Below are 22,908 nucleotides of genomic sequence, written 5' to 3'. Positions count from 1 at the left end.
ATACTTTGCATTTTAATCATACTGGTCATTTGACTGCATTTATGGATTTAGAACTACAATAGAAACAACTGTGTACATATTTTTATTTATAAGTGCTATTATCAGCCAGTGATGATTTATTTTCATCCTTAATGATACTGAAATAATCATTATCATTACTTCTTTATTCATCAAAATACACTCCTTACACCTGCTGTCAGACAGAGTTAATGCAGGATATTGTAGTAGCCTACTGTTCACCTGTGGATGAAACCTTCTCCACTTCTTCTCCTCTCTCTATGCTGCTGCCTGTCTGTCTACTTCACAATTCACATACAGGTGTGCTGTAGGAAAGACATTTAAGCATGATCCATAAACAGCATCCATGATCACTGGGTCACAGACTGCATTAAACAATACAGTCAGAAGGACAAAGCAGAGCAATTCCGATGATCACTCCAAATATCCATGAGAGCAGAATCAGCTGTTTACAGCCTTTCTCCCTCTCTGTGAGTGACACGTCAGCACCGTGGACAGCGCCACATTAAAGCACGTGACATTTTCAGCTCAAATGTCAACAATTTTACAACACAAATGCACACTCATACACAACCTTGCATTCACTGAACAGCAAAGATATTTATATAATCATCAAATAAATTGATCTTCTGAATGGTAATATCAACTTCACAGCAGCAGAGTAAAAAATAACAATAAAATGTGAGCTTACCTATTTATTTTGCTCAAACAGCCCTCTATTGATCCCTTGGCCTCCTTTCTCACTTTTTGTACCTGACTTATGCTGTTGAGTGTGAAGTTGTCTTACTTTTCACACCGTATTAACGTTATCAACATTCACATTCTCCGCTGACACTACTTTAGTCCTCTTAGGGTCCGACAGACGCACCAGCTTGGTATGAAACTTATGAAAGTTGATCGTCATTTTCACATACCGACCTTCCCTCTTGCTGTGCTAAACAAGACTTCATAAATTCAAAACTTAACTTGCATGATGAGCAAAACTCCTGCTTCAGGTATCAATTGTGACAAGACCGCATCCTGACCTATGTTCCCAAGACAGAAAATTGCCAGTATGCGCTGCGCCACAGAGGCACGATTTTACGCATTTTTAAGTTGATAAAAAAGGCCTATTTGTAAAAATCAAGTTAGAAGTGAATGAAAGAGCTACATTTTTTGGATAGAATATACAAAACTATCTCTGTATAGTATTATAAAAATATTCGTCTAATGTAAAAATAAAAAGTTTCCTTTATTTCAAATTTGGCACAGCTGCAGAGACCCATTAGGAGCAAAAGAGCTGCATGCGGCTCTGGAGCCACGGGTTCCTGACCCCCTGTCTAGTACATGCACTCTTTACTGTGAATCCATGGTGTTGTAACTCATGTTGAATGTGGTTTGGCATTGTCTAGCTGAAATAAGATGGGAAATCTCTGTAAAGATCGAAGGTCGTCTGGGGGTGCAGATGGCCTAGTGGTCAGGTTGTGCCATTGCAGCTCCTTTCCCAAAGTTTCTATCCCACTCTCATCTCTGTTTCCTCCATCCACTCTCCTCTAAAGAAAGGCATAAAAAGCCCAATAATATATATCAGTGTTTCCCCTACCATTCTATTGGGAGGGTGCCCCGTCCTGCCAACGGCACCCCCCGCCCCCCTTCAACATCGAGTCCATTTTATTTAACTGTTTTTTTCTATATAGCGCCAGATCACAACAGAAGCCATTTAAGGACAACTTTCCGATTGAGCAAGTATTACTTGGTCTTTTTATCAAACAAACCAAATAGCCCAAAGTTATTTATCCTGTTTATATTAATGTATTAATTTCTAAGTCCTGGTTTTCTGCTCGTTCCCTCTGACTACATGAGCAGAGCAGAGCTGAGCAAACCGCTCACACAGCAGAGAGCCCCGCCCCTCCTCTCTGTGTCAGAGCTGTGGTCACGTGTGTGAGGGTATGGTTTGACTCAGTATCATGAGAGACTTCTCCAATGCAACCGATTTATCCTCTAAAGTTGTGTATGAACCGATGTCTCGCTTGTTCTACGTCTGAGATAGTTACACGAGTGCTGAATTTCAGCGCGAGATTGCAGCAATTGCGCACAATTTATTACATTCTCGCAACAAGTCTAACACTTGTAATGCAATAAAATCCTGCAATCCCCCGTATACAATGCTGGAAACTGTCAAACCAGTGGGAAACGTTGTCAAAATCAGCGACAGTGGGTTCATCTCCGCATCAGCTCCCTCCTGGTCTTCTCACCAGGCAGAAATACGCACGGTCCCTCACAGGTGTGTGGGGGCAGGTGTGCCGTGAATAACGGAGGGGGTCAGTTCCTATACAGACTATGACTGAGCGGGCCCTCTGCGGGTCACCTGACAATCATTTTAATATTTTAGTATTTATTCATCAGGGATCAATAAACGGGTGGACGATCCCTTTTGTCCTTTTATTCCTCGCGTGCATGTTTCTCATAGCGCCTGGCACTATTGGCGATATGATATTTATGATCGTTACTTATGCTCGTAAACTTAAACCTAAACCTCGTCAACGTGCAGATTACGACAGAATCTCTACAACCTTTATAAACGTAGAAGTATTGACAAAAGATCACACAGGCATAGAGACAATAGGAGACAGAGGCATGCATTTGTGTAAATAATAATATGGAGGAGAGAGAAAATGAGTAGTCAGTGGAGAACAATCAATCATCATTAAGAACATTTACCAAAATACATAATCTAACCCTATTATAAATATGTCATTTGTTAAACAGCTTCCTAAATCATTTGTTTTGGTTATAGTTAAATCTTTAAGATGTCAGACTCATAAATCTAGGGGAAACACTGTATATCTAAAGAAAAGACGTCATCTGGATAGAAACTTTTCTGAATCCTAAACCTCTCAGTTTTAATGGTGCCTTCACAGATGTGCAAGTTACCCATGTCATGGGCACCAAAACACCCACACTCTATCACAGATGCTGGCTTCACATTATTAACAATTTGGATGGTCCTTCTTACATTTAGCCCAGAGGACTCGATGGACATTTATTCCACACACAATTTGAAATGTGGACTCACAAGACCAAAGCACACTTTTCTATTTTAGGTCAGTCCATCTCAGATAAGCTACAGCCCCGAGAAGTCAGCTGCACTTCAGGATGTTGTTCTTATATGGCTTTTGCTTTGCATGGCAGACTAAAATTGTAGATGCAGCAGCCTATTGTTAACTGACAATAGTTTACAGAATGGGTGCAGACAGTAAGCCAGTGAAAGAAAAGCAACACAGCGGTAATATAGTCCCTCTCTTTTGTGCCTGTTAGGAGATGAGCAGCAGCATTTTTAAACCAGCTGAAGGTGCTGGACGGATTAGTGGTCCAGTGATCAAGATGAGACGTTATGATTGTATTTGTATTGTCTCTAAATTTTAGGAGAAATACATGCTTTGACTTTAGCTGTTTGCTTTAGCTAAAAGATGCCTGACTTAACGAGGGAAGAGAAAAAACAACAACTTTGTTGTTGTCGTATCATCTACATATCTTTGCCAAAAGAATCTGCTGTTCTTTAGCTTAAAAGTCAGTTATGTAGCACAAATGTAAAGACACATCTTTACTTTATCTGTCATTAATGTCTCGATTTGAAACCTGAGAAGTAAAATTTCAAAGAAGAGGGACAGAGATTTTAAAGCAATAAAAGTCTTACAAAAAACATTGCAAAGAAGAACAAAAATGGAAGCAAGAAAAGAAATGAATCACCATAATCAAGAGAGAGATAAAAACAGAGTTGTGAGGAGGTAAGTCATTCATTTCAGTTTCTCTAAGACTTGGCTTCAGTTGGACCTGGATTACTGTGTTGCTTCAGAATTCAAACACCAAGGTCATTGAGTTAAAGTTGAAGCCAGACATCAAATTTCCTGAGCTAGTAGTCGCCTCATGATAGTTTGTGTGTATATGTGTGTGTATGTGTGTGAAAGAGACAGAGCAATCATACACTTACTATGACTAACAACTTTAATGACAACTAGGTCATTGTAGGCTTAATAACTCAAAGCTTATATTCCAAATAATAACTTAAATGCAGTAAAAAGCCACTGGGTGTGTGCTGGTTGCTGTGATAACTTGTTAACTGTAACGTGGGAGCAATAAAAGCACACTCCCTGCATTATAAAACATAATGCAGGGAGTGCAACTTCTTTTCAAGTCATCATCCACAAGTCAAAAAACTTTTTTTTTTTTCCCAGGCGCTCTATTCTTTCCTATTATAATATCCCATTAAGGTTTGTCAATTTCTCACATGCAAATCTCTTTTCTCAGGCACCATCATAACTTAAATATCAGACATGTATTACCCCTCCACAACAGTGCACCACCACCTCCTATTCTTAAGTGTGCACATGGCCCTGCAGACCAATGCCTTTATATGGAAATAAAATAAAATAAAAGGGGTGTTTTATGCTTATGAGGAAAAATATGTACTAGCTTCTAGTTTACAAGGCTGTGGCCTTCACGGATTTAAAAATGCAGTGTGTAAAATTTAGCCAAGTGGCATTTAGCAGAAAAAACTTGAACCATATTTATAAATAGACTTGTCTAAATTAGAGTTTGATATCATGTATATTAAAAACTGTTTTATTTTTTATATTCTTAAAATAAGCCTTTTCCTCATACAAAGGTAGGATCCTATCTTGCAACTTGCATGTTTGTACAGTACCACAGAAGAGACAAAAGAACAGATACATATGTAGTTATTATTTGATTAGTTGCCACAGTTACCACAAGTGAGCATTAAAATCTAGAATCTGGCAGTTAGCTGCTGCTAATGTCCCCAGTTTTACACACTGCACCTTTCAGATCGTATGCAAAACCATGTGTCTAATGCAGCTGTGCTCAGGAGAGCAAGGACAGGAAAAGTCAGGTGCCTGATACCAGAACGTCGTGTGCCTTTACAGACACCTGGGGCCTCATGTACAAAGACTTGCGCGGATTTTCCAACCGAAACATGGCATACACTCAAATCCAGAAAATGTTGTACGCATAAAAATATCCAGATGTATGAATCTGTGCGCACGCATGAATCCAAGCACATTTCCTTTGTACATCCCAATTAACGTAGAAATAAGTGCACATGTCGGAGTACCTGACTCCTCCCTGTCCACACCCCCGTTTAAATACGCAAATCATATTTAAATGAGCCCTGCACCTGAGATCCCCCTCTCTGCACGATCAGAAACTTGAAAAAGCATGAGTAAGACAGGAAAAAAGAAATACATGAAAAGCAAATTGGAGGCACTTCTCGCTGAAGTGGAGGCGCACAAAAATGTGCTCTTTGGCACGCTGTCCTCCGGCATGAGCAACAAATGAAAGAGGAGTGAGTGGGACAGTGTGTGTGAGGCTGTCAATGCTGTGGGGTCAGAGAAGCGCACACAAGCAGAAGTGAAGAAGAAGTAGTCCGACATCAAGGTGGATGTGAAGCGGAGGATGGCTGCCCACCGCCAAAGTGGCCAAAACATGCGGGGGGACAGGAGAAGAGGGGCCAAGCCCGTTTGAACAGCGAGTCGCCGTCATCGTGGGTGACACTGCTCTCTCAGGGGTAGTGGGAGCACACGTGGGTGAGTCTGATTACCCCCAAGGTAAATATCTATGTATTTGTGTTGTGTAACTTACAACTAATGTGCTCATACAGTAGCCTGCTCACAGCCCTATAAGATAGAGGTTCATGTGTAAATGCTGTATGTATGGTATTATTTAGTTCTTTTGAATTTAAATTTAAACATGCCAGCAAATCAAAGAGGATATCAGAGACTTTGACTCATGTTTGATTACTCAATTTATTATTTTAAACACAGGAGAGGACACACAGTTGCAGCCACGTGCCACAGACTCGGGGGATTCCTCTACCGTCCCGGCGTCACAGGCTCAGGGGATTCCTCCAGCATCCCCGGCATCTCTGGTGCCAGTACGGCGCAACCACCAGCTGCTGCTGTCCACTCGACTGGCCATGTCCTTACCCGTGCTGTGCTGGAGTCACAAGAAGAAATAGTTAAAGCAATAGGTGGCATTAATGATCGCCTAAATCAACTGATAGGTGTCCTCACAAATATCAGTGAATCTATAAATGCATTGGTGAATAAGTGAATTCTGCATCCTTGCCTCTTTTACATGGTTGAAATCAAATGTTGCCAGGGCTGAATGGCCTCCTGGATAGGATGCACATACATGGGTCTAGCTTCTGGTTTGTCTGGTGGGGGGATATGCTAGTCTGGCAGTGGTATGGCGTGCCGGTGTGCCACATTATGGAGGATGCAGCACGCCATCACAATGCAGCACACCTTCTCGGGACTGTACAGCAGCATATCCCCAGTCCTGTCCAGGCAGCGCCACCATCCCCTCAGCAGACCAAATGTCCTCTCAACGACTGACTGAGTGCAGGAATGGAGGTCATTGTACCTCTGCTCTTGGTCAGTCTGAGGGTCGGTGAGAGGGGTCATCAGCCACCTCTTAAGTGGGTAGCCACGGTGGCCTTGGGTCAATTGTAAGCAGACAAAGTAAACTGGATTTACAGTTTTCATTCATTAATTTTATACACTACTTACATGGACTCACACACGATTGTTGCAAATTGGTGCAGAAGTGCACCGAAAGGCGCGTTTGACAGAAAGGCGAGGCTGATTAAGACATTTCACACTTTACGCACGGGGTTATTAACATGAGTACTTTGCACACAGAGACAATCAGGGGCTTGTTAGAAACATCTTAAGCTGTAGTTTAACCAGCAAAAACAGCAAGTCACTAACTTTAACCACTGCTTAGTAATGTTGCTGTAGGGCCGGGATAGAATTTGGGGGCGCACATGCTCAATGCACATCACGGGGCTTAATATTAGGACAATTACTCGAATAAATTTACTCACCAAGAAGCCAATCATCGCACACAGTGCCAGCTTGTAGTCTGTTCCCAGCCATGTTGTTACTCAGAATGTATGAATCATGCGTTGCTGTGGTGTATTGATGAAGGGGACTCAACGTAACATTCACCCATTTAATCGGCCATCTTGTCAACATTGCATACGGCATAATGCGCATGTGTGCTACCATATCACAGCAGGGTCAAATTTAAAGTAAGTGCTTTTCCACATAAAAGAACAATGTGGTTAATGTACCACATTTCCTCCCCTTTTAGCTGAGATGTGAAACAACAAAAATGATAGCTTCCATGTGGCACTAGAATTAGCATTAGCTTTGATAAACTCAGCATTAATTTTTCTTATAACTTCAAACATGTCAAATAGACCATGTATAACACAAAGTACGTTTCATAACAATAACAATATACTGCTTTTACTCCCTTCCTGTGTAAGCAAGCTAAATGAACATTTATTTCTCTGTCTTAGCTGAACAAATACTTAACCAGTGGTTTAAAGCTTAGCTCAGGATATAATTCACTATCTACTCTCTAAACCTTTTGGGTAGTTTTATCTCACAGTTTGAACGCCTCAGAGCCACAGGTTCAGGCTCGAGAGTCTCAGGTGACTGCCTGGCAGAGTCTATGATGTTGGTAGGACTGCTGCAGTCTTTCTCTACATTTGGCTCAACTCTGTGCTCAATGGTATCCAAGTCTGGCTCTGCAACAGCTCGGGCTTGCAGCTGATCTCCATGTCGTCTGTGTGTGATGATGGAGTCTCTCTCGCGAACTTCATACGACACTGGGCCTGTCTCACCACCATACCTGGAATCCACTTGTGTCCTCCTCCCACAGTGCTCTGCAGATACACCATCTCATCTTCTCCAAAGGATCGATCTGTAGTCCTTTTGCTGGTGTTGTTTTCTCCGCACTGGCTTAAGAAAATCCAGCCTAGTCTGAATGTGCCTTTCTGCTGGTGACTGCCCAGTTGTGCAGTTAGGTGTGGCGCGATACTGCAACAAGAACTAGGAAACCTTATCTTCAATGTTGAAAGGGGCGTTGGCTAGCTTTTTCATACCTGCTTTAAATGTCTGTACATATCTTTCTGCGAGATCATTTGTTGCAGGATGTCCAGGAGCGCTTGTGGTGTGCAGAATTCCATTCTGCTTGACGAAAGCTTGAAACTCCTCAGATGTGAAGGTAGTAGCGTTGTCTGACAAGTTGCTCCAGGAAACCATAAGAGGCAAACGGTCTCCTCAGTCTGGTGATGGTTGCCTGTATGGTGATTTGTGACATGAGAAACACCTCCAACCATTTAGTGTGTGCAATCATGAACATGTTGTTCAGGAAAGGTCCAGCAAAGTCAATGTGTAGTCTCTTCCAGGACTCACCTGGAAACTCCCATGGGTGTAGTGGGACATGCTAAGGCATTTTTTGATCTAGCGGGCAAGTCTCACATTCTTTTCATGGTTGCTCCAAATCAGAGTTAAGATTCGGCCACCAGACATATTTTCGAGCTAGGGCCTTTGTTTTTACTATGCCTTGATGTCTAGAGTGAATCTCTTTTAGCACTGCTCCCCTTAGCTTGGAAGGAACAATGACTCTGGTTCATTTCTCCTCCTGAAAAACACCTTTAAGTTTTCAGCAACATGGGTAGGCCACCCTTCCATGACATACTTGAATACCTGGGACAGCTCACCATCCGTGCGTGTCACTCGTGCAACTTGTTTGGCATTTAGTGGTGCTGCTTGTAAGTGCTCAGTCAGCAGTGACTGCACTAGTGCTGTGGTTCCAGTAGTTCCTGTGTCACTTGTCTCAGGCAGAGGGCAGCGAGAGAGTCCATCTGCGTTGCTGTGCTCCTCTGACTTGCGATAGACAATGTGGTAGTCATAAGCTGATAGAATTATTGCCCACCTCTGCAGCCGTGCAGGAGCAAGTGTGGGAAGGCCTTTATGCTCTCCAAACAGTGTCACAAGGGGGCGATGATCTGTCACTAGTGTAAAATGTCTGCCCCCCAAGTACTGGTGAAATTTCTTTACACCATAAATCAGTCCCAAAGCTTCTTTCTCTATTTGAGAATAATTCTTCTCAGCTTTAGTCAGTGTACGGGAGGCATATGCAATCGGTCTCTCCTCCCCATTTGGCATGGTGTGTTGAATGACAGCTCCGATGCCGTAAGCAGAGGCATCACAGGCTAAAGTGAGTGGCAACTTGAGGTCATAGTGAGCTAAAACCTGGTCACTTGTCAACAGCTCCTTACATTTTGTAAAAGCTGCTCGTTGTGCTTCAGTCCATTCCCAAGTCACATTGGCTCTGAGCAGTTTGTACAGTGGTGCCAACACTGTGCTTTGCTGTGGTACAAATCTGCCATAGAAGTTGAACAGTCCCAAAAAAGCCTGAAGCTCGCTAACACTGTTAGGAGCCGGAGCTTCTTGAATAGCTCTCACCTTGTCCTTCGAGGGTTGCACACCTCGTTCATCCAGCACATGACCAAGGTATTCGATTCTCGTCTTGCTGAACTCACATTTGGAACGTTTCACTCAAAGTCCATTTTCCTGCAGGCGTTGTAGGACCTTTTGCAGGTTTTGGAGATGCTCATCCTCTGAGGTCCCTGTAACAAGCAAATCATCGAGGAAAACAACCACAGGTAAGTCTTTCATCAGATTCTCCATTATCTGCTGGAAGATGGAGGGGGCAGAGCTGATTCCAAAAGGAAGTCTGTTGTAGACAAATAGTCCTCTATGGGTGTTGATAGTAGTGTACTTCTTTGAGTCATCATCTAGTAAGACCTGCTGGTAAGCTGCAGCTAAGTCTATCTTTGAGAAAATCTTGCCTCCACTAAAGGTAGCTAGCATTTCCTCTAAACATGGTAAGGGGTATGTCTCTGTCTCTACTGTCTGGTTGACTGATACTTTATAATGTCCACATAAGCAGAGTGATGCATCTCTCTTCTGCACTGGCACTATGGGTGCTGCCCATTAACTGTGCTTAACTGGAGATATTATGTTAACTTCCTCCAGCGTCCTAAGCTCCTTTTCTACCTTGTCTTTCATAGCAAATGAGAGAGGTCTGTGCTTACAAAATCTGGGCTGTGCATCTGGTTTCACTACGATTGAGGCTTTAATGTCCTTGAGGGTTCCTAATTCCTCTCTGAACACCTCTGAGTATTTATTCAGCACCTCACTCAGTGATGTACACTTGGGTATGTGCAGACTTTTTATGTGCTGCCAGTTTAGCCTGATTTTTCTAAGCCAATTTCTGCCACACAGTGTATATCCACACCCTTTAACCACTAACAGTGGCAAGTTAGCTGTTTGGTTTTCATAGTTAACTTTACCAGTAATCTGTCCAAGCACTGAACTCTTACCTCCATTGTAAGTTTTGAGTCTAACCTTAGTTGGCTGCAGTGGCAGATGTGCTAGTTTCTCAGTCTAAGTTCCCTGTGATATGACACTCCTAGCTGCTCCTGTATCTATTTCCATCTCCAAGGTAGTGTCAGCTACTCTGAATGTCTCTTTGTACAAGTCATCCTCTTCATCAGTCACAGTCAAAATGCTGAATATTCCTAGCTCCGCATCCTCATCCACTTCCACATATTTTGTATTTTTCTCTTGTAGTCCTTTATCCTGTGTTGTCTCTTTTTTTGGCTGTCTGCACCCTGGAACGACATGCCTTCTTTATATGTCCAGTCTTACCATAATTGTGGCACTTTGATTCTTTAAAATGGCACTCGTTAGCTAGGTGGTTTTTACCTTTGCACCTATAGCAGTTTTTATTTCCTCTGTGTAGTTTCAGCTTGTAAACGTTGGCTGCTCTGACACTTCCCCCGTCCATACCTCTCAACTGACGTGTGTCTCTGTCGGCTGTCTCCATGTTGAGGGCTATCTCCACTGCTTTAGCGAAAGTGAGATTGTTTTCTGAGATGAGTCTCCTTTGACATGCTTCATTTTTGATCCCGCTGACGAACCGGTCCCGAAGTGATGCGTCCAGGTTGGTGCCGAACTCACAATCAGCTGCACACTGTTTTAGCTCAGCAACATACTGTCCGATTGGCTGGCTAGCCTTCTGGTTACACCGGTTGAAACAGAATCTCTCTGCAACCAGTATTGGCTTTGGCTCAAAATGTCCCTTTAGAATGGCCACAATTTCATTAAAAGTCTTATCTTTGGGCTTATCTGGCTGCACCAAGTTTCTCAAGAGTCCGTACGTGGCCGCGCCCATCACATTTAACAATGTGGCTACACGTTTTTCAGCGGCTACATCATTAGCGACAAAGAACTGTTCCAACCGTTCAGTGTAAACTGACCACGGTTCATTTTCTGGCATGAACTCGTCTATTCTTACGAACTGGGCCATGGTACTCACTAGCATCGACAATGTCTCTCCTTCCCTGCTGTAGAAAAACAAGTTTTATCCTCGTCGCCAGTTTATGTGGTGTATTGATGAAGCGGACTCAACGTAACATTCACCCATTTAATCGGCCATCTTGTCAACACTGCATACAGCATACTGCACATGTGTGCTACCGTTTCACAGCAGAGTCAAATTTAAATTAAGTGCTTTTCCACATAAAAGAACTATGTGGTTAATATACCACAGTTGCATAAATTGCATTTAGGCATCACATATGATCTGTACATTGATCGAATGAAAATGTTTCCTGTTGACATATACAAATTCATCATGTGATGGCGCTTTTGTAGCAATATGTGTGCAGTCGATAGCTCCAATTACATTAGGAAAACAGTCTCTCGCTACAAATTGCACTTTAATGTTGACCTGTTCAGCTGCATTGTATGGGAATTTGATACACCTGGCTGACATGCAGATAATTCCATTCCACACAGCTGGCATGGCTCAGCTCAGGGTCGACTGGCACAGTCCTGATCGGTCAGCCAGCTCCCCTTGGAATGCCCCGGTTGCTAGGAACCCCAGTGTGGTCAGCACCTGTATGGGCACAGGCAGCGCATGGCTCCTCGCTGTGTTGCGCTCCAAGGCCAGCTGCAGCTCTACACACAGTTCCAGGAGGATTGCCCTCGGGAACCTAAAGTGGTTGATGGGCCAGTTGTCATCATGTGCCAGTAAATCCTCTTTGTCTTTGTCTCTCTTCGTATTGCAGCATTTACAATGTCTTCTAATACTGCTATAGCAGCCATTGTTTTAGCGGGAGGGGGTTTTGCACCGCTTTGTGCATGCTTTTATATTCACTCATGGAATTGCAAATACGTGGGTGTGTTAATTGTTCATCAGTGTTAATTGTTCATGTGTCTCTGATGTGCACATCACTCAGTCTGAGAACTAATTGTTTTCAAATTTGTTTAATTTACCGGTTTCCCAGCATCATCTCTGTTGCCAAAGAATCAACAGCTGTAGAAATGTGTGTACGCCAGCCATGAAGTTGGCGTGAGGCACCGCACATTTCCATGGTCATTTTACTCTTGATACATCTGAATATATGCCATGTTTTTGCCTGAATAGACCTGACCTTTAAGAATACAGGTGAGAACAATTCAGCAGTGTAAGAGAATGTCATGAAACATGAACAGATCTTCTGAGGAACTTTCTTAAGGATAAAGTCAGATATTGAGATACATTGGTGAATTAAGCTCATTGTGCTCCATTGTAGAGTAGTATGTGAGGTAAAGCCTCCAGCTATCAGACACCTCTTCTGTTGATTCATCTACTGGCTGAGGCCAAGGAAGATGCTTAAGTTATTTCTCTGATCTGTCCTGTAATCATTTTCATAGATGTAATCTTTTTTAACATCTGGGATTTTCAGGATTCACTATATTTTTAGATGAGATATCAAGTAGAAAATCAGGCTTACATTGATGCAGTTGTTGATTTGTTTAGAGAGATAATTCAGGCTTAATGCTCAGTAAAAATATTGATTACAGAATGAACCGGTTACAGTAACATACTTATTGGCAATGAGAAATTAGAATATCTTTTTGAAATGTTTCTGTCAAGTGGAGACATACTTATTTTTTCTTTTCTTTTTTCTTATTTTTTTCTGTCTCAGATTAAGGTGCTACATTTTAATAAGGATTGTTGTTTTGAATCGGTTTGATTCATATGTTTTTGGTCCTATTCAAGTTAGACTGTTAACACCACTTTAACGTGGAGTTAGGATGTTTTTAACTTTTTTTTAGCTAAATTTTTGTTGTGACTAACATAGTCAAGTTAATTATCACTTCTAAGTGGGATTATAACATTTCAAATTCATTTATTAAATTATTTGTTATTGTGACTATTGACTCTGCTTTCATCACCTCTAAGTTGGACTGAGGTTATTTGGGTTCACTTTTTTGGCTGCTCAGGTCTGTCAGCTGTTTTGACTACTTTTAAGTGGATTTTTGATTGTCTGATATAATTCAAACACTGTAAAGTGAAATGTAACTCTTTTGGGGGGGGGGTGGTTAAAGCAAAACAGAGCTATTACACCATTCTAAGCAGAAAGACACAGGTCTGTGGTACTTTTTGGTATCTCTCTGTTGCTAGTTGTACTTAGACTTAGACTTTGTCATTCAGATAACACCAAAAGTGCACATCAGAATGAATCAACAAAATACTCATAAACTATAGAAAATACCAAATGAAGCTACAGTGATCTTTGGTTACTGAAGGGGGCTCTTGAGGGCAGTACACAGCTGCCTTTTAACATGGTGCGTATTTGACTAACTGTGCTCCTGCAGCCAGTCTCAAGAGAACACTCAAGAAACTACTGTTTTTTGGCTTCAATTTTCAAGCAAGGTTGCTGCTTGGTTGATGGCAACACGTAGAGAAAGTAGTTTTGGAGAAGGAAACCACCAACATTCATACATTTTGGCATTTACAACAGTCATGTCTTGTGATAGTTCATGGCTTTTTTGGAGTGAGATGGAGAGAGATGCATCTATCACAGATGTTATTCATATTGTTACAGTACAAAACTCACTTTATATCAGTGGGGCACAAGTTTGCAGGACTTTTCAGTACTTCCTGTTATTTAATATGATGCCATGAACTTTTTAGCTGGCTTATTATGTACTAAGCAGCTTACAGTAATCAGCAATCTCTGTGGTCCTCTGATGGGTTGATTGGAAACTGAGGCAGTCTCTTTATAAAGCAACAATGTGCTGGGGCTTTTAAAATTATGTTCAAGTCTCAGGACTGCCATAAAAACCCTGCCTCATAAAATTCCTGAGATAAAATTACTGATTGAATGAAACCACCTGCACTTAAATACCAACATCGTAGAGGATATTAATCATTTTCCCTGGACATCTTCATGTACGCAGAAGGTGTTTTAGGAAGAGCATTCTTTCTTTTTTAGCTTTGATGTTTTCATATTGATGGTACTTCCTCAATAAAGACAAGAATGTGCACACACAAAAAGACACACAGCTTAGATACATTCAGGAGTAAGAGATATAAAAGCAGAAAGCAACACTGGAATCAAATATTTTAGTCAAAGAACTAACATCTGTCTCATCTTGGCTGTTTAAATTGGATATAAGTATCCAACAGGCTCTCACTGTTTATCATGAGGAATGAGTGTTTTCTGTTGCAGTATTCTCCTGACAGGTACTTTTAATAGAGAAGATTTCAGTGACTTATGAAGCAGTAGCACACAAGATTGATTTCATTTGTTGCAATGTGCATGATGAAAACTGAATAAACAGCGCTTGACAATTTGAAAAATGTGAAATATAAATTAAATATTTATCCAGTAAGAGCCAGTAAAATGCTTTTTTTACGACCTCTGAAAATGTAGGACACAGATACTGTCATGTTTTTATATGTCTAAAAAATCTGACAATACTTCACAGAAGAGAAGAAAAGACAAAAAAAAGGCAAACTGATTTTGTGCTGAAGGATGTCGATGACATTCAAAATTGTCAGAGAGTAAGACAGATGAAGTCACTGAAACAACAGAAGCTATTTACACACTGAGACAAAGAACAGAGCAGGCATGATTTGTTGTGGTTAAACAAATAGAGTAAAAGTTTGAAAGGATTGCATCACTGTAATAGTGCAAATATAGGACACCAGCAAGAACACGTTACGTTCACATGGTACAATAGAGAGCTGGAGTGACGTTAGATTTTGTAGGCCAACATAGACGTCAGCATTGCGTGGGCTCAATCGACAGAAAGCTGTTGGGCTTTTTGATAACTGCAACTGTACATTTTGTCTGTCACAATAATCTTTGCAGAAGAATACATTAATAGTTTTGAAATGCAGTCAGCAAAGGTGAAAGTAAGCTAAAGTGACAAACTTCTTATGTGTTACAAGTCCAAAGTCTCACAAAATTTACAAGTTAATCACTTCCAGATGTATCTTACTTTTTTTTTTAGGAAAAAAAATGTCAAAACAACTTTTACCCTAGATCATAGACCAGGGTGTCTGTAGGATCAGAGGTAGAGTAGGTCATCTCTCAACCAGGATGTCAGGGGTTTGATTAATACCAAAGCTTCTCCCACAGCTGCGTCAGCACTGCAGCATGTGAATGTGTACAGAAATCAAAGCTATCATTAGCATCAACATCAACTGCAGGGAATTAGAACTGGCTGCATTTTTAGTCTAATTAAATGGGTCTTAAATATTGATGTTAAGTTTTCACATTGCCTGAAAGTCGTAAACCTTTTCGTTCTTCTTTCCAAACCACACTACACAGCAAAATCATTAGTGTTAATTCAACTCCCATAGTGTTATATTTAACACTCTTAACAAGTTGATATAATTTTCAAGGGTTCTGAGTTTAATTTGCACTTTGGAAAGTGTTCATAATTTAACTCTCTTATAGTATAACTTTTTAACACTCAAAGTTTTGTTCTTTTTTTTTTTTTTTTACACATTAAAGTGTTCTTTTAACTCAAAACAGTGTTATTTCCTTTCACTACAGGTATAAATTGGCAGTATTTACAGTTTTAATTGGTGACATATTACACACAACCTTTTACTTGGGGGCACCAGTAGCTCAGCCTAGAAGGAGCTTGACTGGAATTGGGCTGGAGAGCAGGAGGTCGCTGGCTCAAGTCCCGGTGGCAACAAAATAGTGTAAACTATGATTTTCCCTACGGGGATGAATGAAGTACAACTTTACTTTACTTTACTATAGACCAAGCTTCACCAAAGGGAAGGCAATGACTAACTTGGTGGATAACGTCACTCATGGTGCAGAAGAATATAACATCAAAACCAACAGTAATCCACTAGTAACACAAGCAATGAAATCCCAGTAGTGAAACCTGTTCTAGGCAATAACTTAAACACTCTGCCCCAGGACATGATGGGAATATATATATAAATTCACTCTCTACAGAGTTGGACTTGCATTGAATGGATTGACTCTGTTAAAAAACACTAAACACTGAAGGTCATTTCAACTCTGAAATGTTTAACACAAAAACACTCCAGTTTTTGATGTACAGACACTCGGTTCCCATTCTTGGTCCTCAGGTTGTACAAGTGGATTTATGTTTTGTTCCTGCTTCTTTTTTCTAAAGGCTGACAACAATCCACATCTTCTTGTGATTGTTATGCACCATCAACACCCCCAAAGGACATCAAACATGCAACCATACTGCTTTCATGTGAATCTATGCTCATCTAGTTAACTTTGTTTCTAATAGATTACTGACTCAAATACAGCAACAGCGATCATTAGAAAATGACCACGTAGATATCTGAGGATTTTTTACCCTAACATCTGAATCCCACTCAGGTAAAAAACAACAGGGTACAGAAGAAGCCCGTTTTTTTTTTTTTTTTTACATTAAATGATGTATACAGATGTCACTGTAGAAAATTTTGAAGTAGGAAAATATGGTTTTAAGAAGCAAAAAAGAAGTCATTAAAAGTAAAAGTTTTGGAATATATCTATAAATATATATTTCAAAAGACTACTATATCAATTAAATTATTATATTTTTATTAAATTATCAAGTAAATAATCATATGATATAGTGTAGCTTAAAGAGGTAGGTAATACATATTAGAATTGCATAAGACAGATTCAAGAATCAGGCAGACTGTTCTCAGAGATCAGAGCCTTGAGCAGTGAGAGCTTCAGACAGCCGACAGGTACATAACACTCACTATTTTAACACACATTCACAGTGTAGCATGATCATAGCAAGCAGCAGGTGCAGCATGTTTTTCTATTATGTCAGTGCACATGGTTTGAAAGCACCTGACATCTCACATGCTTCATGTGTTTCTAAAACAGCTACGTGTGGGTGTTCATGTGGTGGTTTTACATCATAGTCTGTATAGAATGGCACAAAGTGAATAGAGCAAGAATTAGAAGCACCTTTACCATTCAGTAATTCAAACACTTTTCATGTTACAGCCCTGACCCCTGGTGGTTACACATGGTACTGCAAGAAGAAGTGGGCTTACACTGCTATGCAGGGCAAAAACCACAAGGTGGAGAGAGATGACAAAGAGACACTAGACTTGCTATCTGATAGTCTGTAGTGCAGTGGTAATGTTGATCGTATGATGAGGTTTATTATCTTTATGAACACCTGCACCTTTCATATGCATGCCTTTTATATACAATTTAAGGGTTTAAAGGGTTAGTACCCCTGAATTTCTTTTGTTTTTAAGATATATATGTAGTATATAAAAATGACATCTAAATGCCAGTATATTCCTGTTCCAATAAAGGGCCACATTTCCTTTAAACTAGCCCCAGATGTTTTTAGGTACTAGGCTTTACTATTCTCACATCATTTGACTTCCCCATTCACAGTGACATGATCGTCAGCCACGCTCCAGAAGTGTGCAAAAGAGAGGAGGAAATTGGAAATCTACTCCAAAACATCACCCAGCCTCATGAGGGCATTGTCTCTTTGTGACTCTGGTGTTTATATTTACAAACTGTTTCAGCTTGTTTGGTTTGTCACTACACAAATGTGTGTGTATAGGACAGAACATGGGGCTGTAAAACAACATTTAATGCTAAGAGAATTCACTTCATTTAGATAGTTTGTTTACCAAGCAGTATTTGTGTAAAAGCACTGATACACAGTGTCTGTGCAGTATCTGTGTATTTTAGGGACCATTTATTTTATCAGACTGTCATGTTGATACTGTTGCTCTGACATGAGGGAAATTACGGGAAGGGCCAGAGTGACATGCATGTCAAAGCCTTCTGTTGTGTTTGATGTGAGTGTGATCCCAATTTAGTGTGTAATATCAAACAAAGTGACCTGTCGATAGAGATAAACCATGGGTGTGTTTATTTTGTATTTTTCTTATTCATAACATAAGAGATAATAATGTCGGACATTATTGACACTACGTCCCACAGACCCTTATGTCAGCTATACAACATTTGATTGTTTCACAACCCTGAATAGTCATTATTTAAAAATGATGGGAGAAGAGAAAAGCTGGAAAATGATGAGATGCAATTGAGTATATATGATTTTTAATGATTGGGTATTTGGTAGAGGTGGGAGAAAAAATCAATACAGCATAGTATCGCAATATTTTGGCTGGCAATATATCGTATCGTCTCATCCACCAAGTATTGATTTTTTCAAATTAATTGCTAATATAACCTGAAGTCTATAATAATGGAAAATAAAACAATTTTTTTGGACAATTGTTTGTCCAGTGAGGTTGGCAGAACTGATGGTCATAGAGCAGGAGAAAGTTAGTACAACAAACATGGCAGCACCAGGGGAAGGACATTAGGAATGTAAGCAGGGCACAAATGAGATAGACATGACACATGAGGTTTGCAGGAAGTGCAACAAGGAAATAAAATACTGCAGAAACAATACATACATGTGGAAAAGACTAATCTTAAATCAGCTAAACAGTTGAAAAATGGTATAGATCGCAATATATCACAACATGTGGTATCGCAATACCTCCTGTATTGCAAAATGTTTAAAATCGCAATAATATCGAATTGTGACCCAAGTATCACGATAATATCATATTGTGGGGCCACTTGTGATTCCCACCCATAGTATTTGGTAGAGATAACAAAACTGTTAAAATTGTGTGTTTTCCTTTCTTTTTTCACTTAAAAAATAAAATGAAAGTAATAAATGGGTTTTCATGGTTGTCTGGCCTTTATGATGAACATTATGCTGCTGTTTGTCCTGTGGAGAAGCACTGGATCCCTAGGTAAGGATTTAGGTATGTAAACCTGTTTATCATTGGATCAAGTGTCCTGCAAGTCTTGCGTTTGTGACAAAACAAAAGGTGTGAAAATCAGTTCCTTTTTCATTGAGTTATGAGCATTTTAATCTGGGAAAGACCTCCCGCAGTTATTGGCTAATCAGCCTCGACTCCCACTTTGACATGTGAAGCCCACATGATGCATTTGAGACACCCAAATGCAGTATATAAGTATTGATATTTATGGTGTTTATAAGTACAGCTCCCTTTTATTTAGCAGTCTGTTTGTTTGTATGATCAACGTTTATTACTTCTGTGTGTTGCGGCTTTGACATCTATTGGAAGGCTCTGTTTCCTGCTCATACCTTCTTTAGTGTAAGCTAACTAGCACAGCCAAACTGGGCTTGCAACTAAGTAGCAAGCTTAGAACGGCTAGCTAGGTGGCTGAACACCAGTATATATAAAGAGACAAGCTGGGTGGACAGGTCTATATGTTACTTACATTTGTATGTCGACTCCTGTGTTGTATAGTTGCTCCGGGTTTGCTGGTATTGTAGAGAGGTGGTTGCTAAAAAAGTCAGCACTCATTCACAAAAATAACCAAAATATCGTAGAGGCTCCAATTTGTTAGCATAATTAAATTACTCTGCCCCCTGTTGGTTAGGATTATATGAAAGCAGCTGTTCACAAGACAAAGGGAACTAAGAATGTACTTGAAGATGTTTTTTCAACCCTTTTTGAAGCAGGCCGTTAATGTTATGTAAGTGCAAATATTGCTTATGGAAAAAGTAAAATATCTTGAGACATTGCAGACACCCTGTCAATGTTAAATGGAGTCGATGCTTAAAAAAAAAAAGAAAAAAAAGAAAAAAAAAACCCTGCAATGCCATTTCTTTACATCTTCATCAGATTCCTAATGTTAACTTATGTTCTGTACAGTCTGCTTGAGAACTTATGTTAGTTTTACAGAAGAAAAATGGTGCCAGGGTTGAAGGAAAAAAATATGCCTTGCACTTCAAAATTAAAGTAGAAATGATGAAAAAAGTCAAAATGTTGAGAATTATTGTTGCAATACAATTTTAAGAAAAAAAGTCTACATTTTTAAAATAAAGTTAAACCTTATTGGGCTACTATAACCAGCTGATCTTAGATAGCTATACTATTTATGAGATAAATTAAAGAATCTCTTGTTAAATAGAATTCTGAAGTATAGTTTCACAAGTTCATAGATACAAGGCTGTTTGTTAAAGTCTCATAATGTTTGGCTTCAATTCCTAAATTTGGACTTAAATCTTGAAAAAGTTTTTCATCTTTATTTATGATATTTTGACCTTTTTGTAGTCATTTAAACTTTAATCTGTATTAATTTTTCCTTCACCTATTGGCTTAATCCTCTTCAATACAGTTCATATAGTGTAAATAATGAGGACATTTTTATCAGTATTGGAATATTAAAAACAATTTTCTTCAATGCTACTGTGAAATGTGTTTTTTTTTTTCTTTTCTTTTCTTTTTTTTTACCAGAGGTTGGTGCTTGTGTGTGCCACCTCGTCCAATCCAATTTTTTTTCTTGTAGCTTAATACACTTAGTATACTTACAGAAAAGACCAAAGTAATAGGGATGCACGCTATTTTCTGTAGATCAGTATCAGCAGATAATGGCCTAAAAAGTGAATAATCGGTACTGGCAGATATGAACATTTCTGCGGATATTTACAATCGATATTTTGACTAGAACAATCTGCTTATATCAGCTGTAAACATTGGCCATATGAACAAATAAGTGAGTGAGTTTTAGGCTACACCAACAGATCTTTATCAGCTGAAGTCTTTTTCTTCATTCATCTTCATTCCATACACTCTAAAATGTATTTTAAGGGTTTAAATTTTATTCTTAAACTTTAAATTGTGTGTTTTAAGGACTTAAGTTTTAGGTCTGGAACTACATTAAAATATCAGTATCGCGTCAGTATCGACCACAATTCATTTTTAAAAATTGGCATATCAGATATTGTCAAAATTCAATATTTTGCATCTTTACAAAGTAATTACTCGAACAATAATGACTCAAACAAGTCTTCTGACAGAATTTGTGATTTTGACATATTCTTGTAAACTTGTATCACACATGACTGAAATTGGTTGTATTTGCTTGAATTCAGCTGATATTTCCCATTAAATGGACTACAATGTGTGTATGAAAACAGAAAAGTTTTAATTAAATACTCCAGAAATTAAAAAAAGAAATTAGGCAAACAATTTCCATTTGTTCTCATTTGTTTTAGTTTCTATTGCATTTGAATGACAGTATTATCCACAGCATAAAGGCATTAATCTACATTTTAGTATTATTTTTTCTATCATTCACCAATGGCATTTCAAACAATAAAGTGCTTTTAAAAATAATCTTCTCTCTCTTCAACCAATCTGAAATACACTGAGACAATACCTGCAACCCTCTTTGAGACAGTATAAACCGTCACATACATGTGCAAGTTCACATTAACACACAAACACTCAATCCCACACATGAGCAGGCAGTACTTCGATCCTGAAGTCACATACAGTGTATGTCTGACTCTGTGCTTTATACTGTTAATGGTTATGAGCATACAGGCATGAGTGTGTGTGTGTGTGTATTTTTGGGAAAAAAAGATTTGTTTGTTAATGTCCACACTGGCCTTACACACTCTTTTAAATTCTATAAAGCACAGGTAAGAGTTGAGTTGATTTTGCATACAAACTAACACACCCGCTAAAACAAAAAACACTTACTGTCTGATTCATTAAACCCTGTTTTGTGACCCCTGTAATGGGACGGTTTGCCTCTTGTCTCATGGTTGAGCCTTGTGTGTCAGTCCTACAGATAGCACTTCACCTCTGATACGCAGAAAAGCTTCTAAACATTTGTACACAAAGCAACTACTTATAAAATGATTTATTACATGATTTTGTCATGCTTACAGAGGTTTTAGTCAAGCCAAATGTAGGCATAACATCTTTAAATACTTTCTAAACTTTGTTTCGTGTGCTTTATGTTTAAATCTACAGTGCAGCTGTCCTCATGCATGCTTTAAGCACATTTCTGTACTATTTTGGTTAAGTGCTTAAAACAGGACTGTCTGACTGCTATAGAGCAATCGTCCACTTCATCATGGCCTATAATCATTTGATGCTGTTGGTTTTCCATGCCTCTGACTAAACACTTGCCCACATCATGAGACAAGGGACAACATTACAGATGAGGGGATTAATTGATTTCAGGGGAAACACCCTTGATTTCAACTCCTTATTCCCACTGTAAGTCCACTGATTCATCATTTCTGCTTGTGTTTGATTTGAAAAAGACACTTGAGCAGTGTAAAACAGGGATTTCTCAATACACCACAACACCACCAGAAAACTGAACAGGCAAAACTGCGCCAAAATAAAATAGAAAGTATTTTTTTTCAGTTTATTGTCTTCATACATGATTCTTTGAGACGTCAGAGTTGTTTTTGTTCTTTGCCACCACGACGTGTATTCCCATTCGTCCTTTGTCAAAAAAATCCAGGCTGTTGTGCTTCTATCTGCCACGTCTTTCATCGGCAGACCAATCACATGGCTGGAAATCATGACATCACAGCCCATGACGTGAACCTGACAGTTGACGCTGCAGGAGTGGCATGTAGCTGCAGTAATGACCCACAGTTCAACGTGTCTCCCTTTATGATCGCAACGTCTGTAAAGCGTTTCAGGAAGGCACATAATACTTTCAGAGACTCTTCGGTGATTAATGTGTTTTTATGTCCTGCTGTTTTGAGTGACAGGCACTTGAACACCTTTCTGTCCTGTTGCTATGGACACAAGCAAAAAGAGAAAAAAGCCCGTTAGTCACACAATAATATGTGG

At 39.6% G+C, this 22,908-nt stretch overlaps 1 protein-coding gene across 2 annotated transcripts in view; it reads right to left on the bottom strand.

Moving 5' to 3' along the window:
* Positions 1–5,800: 5,800 nt before the first annotated feature.
* The window catches only part of egln2 (egl-9 family hypoxia-inducible factor 2), a 43,796-nt gene continuing 26,688 nt past the window's right edge, over positions 5,801–22,908 (bottom strand). For both annotated transcript variants that reach the window (XM_041804415.1, XM_041804417.1), the window contains exons 6-7: positions 19,520–22,853; positions 5,801–6,009 (exon numbers count right to left, since the gene is read on the bottom strand). In XM_041804415.1, the coding sequence (XP_041660349.1) occupies positions 22,801–22,853 (53 nt within the window). In that variant the 3' untranslated portion in view covers positions 5,801–6,009; positions 19,520–22,800. The remainder of the gene's footprint in view (positions 6,010–19,519; positions 22,854–22,908) is intronic.

The sequence above is a fragment of the Cheilinus undulatus genome, linkage group 2 (genome assembly GCF_018320785.1).
Source record: "Cheilinus undulatus linkage group 2, ASM1832078v1, whole genome shotgun sequence".
In the NCBI taxonomy this organism is placed as follows: Eukaryota; Metazoa; Chordata; class Actinopteri; order Labriformes; family Labridae; genus Cheilinus; species Cheilinus undulatus.
The sequence above is the reverse complement of the archived record's forward strand: the minus strand, read 5'-3'. Positions and strand labels throughout refer to the sequence as shown.